Source organism: Chaetura pelagica, unplaced genomic scaffold, assembly GCF_000747805.2.
Source record: "Chaetura pelagica isolate M959 unplaced genomic scaffold, ChaPel_1.0 scaffold681, whole genome shotgun sequence".
In the NCBI taxonomy this organism is placed as follows: domain Eukaryota; kingdom Metazoa; phylum Chordata; class Aves; order Apodiformes; family Apodidae; genus Chaetura; species Chaetura pelagica.
In genome coordinates, this window is record NW_009951983.1 from 253,175 (window position 1) to 254,676 (window position 1,502).

Sequence of the window (1,502 nt, forward strand, 5' to 3'; positions counted from 1 at the left end):
GGATAAATAGGGAGGGAGACATGATTTGGATGCAGAAAATCTTTATTGTGCCCAGAGAGGCAGGAGAGATTGTCAGAGACGGTGGGCGAGAGGCAGAGAGGCCAGTTGGCACAAGCTCTGGGAGGCAGAGGGATCTTCTCCAGAGTTTGGCTTCTCTCTCTGGATACCCCCTTGGCTCAGAGTTTCAGATCCCAAGGAGCTAGTCCATTAGGCCCACAGAAATTTAGAGTCTATGTCCTGCCCTATCCCACAGCTGGCATGAGAGGGCAGGGAAGAAAGAAAAGGCAGAAGAAGAGGGCAGGGAAGGCTGGAGGGTGCACGGCCCTGGCAGCTGCCCAGGCAGGTGTTGGCTGGGGCTGCTCAGGTACAGCTCAGTGCCCCGTGCCCACTAGCTCAGCCCTGCATGGGTGCAGGTGGCATTGGTGTTTGGGCTGAGGGCAGGTGCTGGGGCTGGGCTGTGTCTAGCAGGGCCCACAGGTGTCCCAGAGCTTCTTGCTGTAGCGGGGCAGGACACAAGGGCTGCAGGCGGGAGAAACGTAGGAGGGTCTGGCAAAGGTGCAGAGGCCCCCCGAGCCCTGGGTGGCCCCGGCGCCGTAGAGGCCCCCCAGGCCCAGGGAGCCCCCAAAGGCGGGTGCTCCGGAGGAGCCCACCACGGCTTGCTGGGGGAAGGAGCTGAGGATGGGGCCGGGGAAGGTGACCACCACCGGGGGGGGCTGGATGAAGGCCGAGGAGTCGGGGCACTGGCGGGCGCACAGCTCGTTGCAGCTCTCAGCGATGGGCTGGGGGACGGCAACGACGGTTCTTGGGGGGCACAGGTCGGAGCAAGACATCTTGGTGCAGAGGTGAAGTTTGGTTTGCAACAGATGGATATGGAAAAGTCTGAAAAAAATACATTGTTTATGAGATAAATTATAAAATACTGATAGGAGCAAAATTCCTGTGTTGTGCTTTGCCGTGCTATGGGGTATGTTTTATGTGCGCCCTTTATTAACGTCATATGAGCACCTCAATCCAAAGATTTTCAGACTCCATATAGTCCATCCCAGGAATAACCAGACCCCACAGACAAACCTTTCTTACGGCCTTCAGTGGATGTGTCTACCTTGTTCTGCAAACACACCCTCTAAAGAACAATGTAAGAACTTCAGTCTCATCCATTGCTGAGTTCCCCATACTGTGGGAATAGACCCAGGTCAGACATGGCTTTGCTCTATACAGGAGGGTTTGAGTCTCCCAAAATGCCACTGCACACAGCTAAGTAGGTGGCCCTATTAGATATCTATCTTAAAGTTTATAAAACATCAAAATAATTTCTAAAATAATCTCTCTGATTTTAAAGCTTCTAGTCAGCTTAAAAACCTCAGATCAATTTCCCAGTTTTTACCCTCACACCCAGTCTCCTAAATCCTCTTTTTACTCTGCTTTCACCAAGAATAGATAGAGACCGAAATGATCTAAAGTTGCTTGAAGGAATCTTCTCCATCTACCCTGTTGGTAGGTTT

The 1,502-nt window shown here is 52.5% G+C and overlaps 1 protein-coding gene across 1 annotated transcript; it reads right to left on the minus strand.

Annotated features, from left to right (window-relative positions):
* Nucleotides 1-426: 426 nt before the first annotated feature.
* Nucleotides 427-858, minus strand: LOC104392145 (scale keratin-like). Its single transcript, XM_010001509.1, has one exon. The coding sequence runs from the start codon at nt 828-830 to the stop codon at nt 462-464; it is 369 nt and encodes a 122-aa protein (XP_009999811.1). The 5' UTR covers nt 831-858; the 3' UTR covers nt 427-461.
* Nucleotides 859-1,502: the final 644 nt, after the last annotated feature.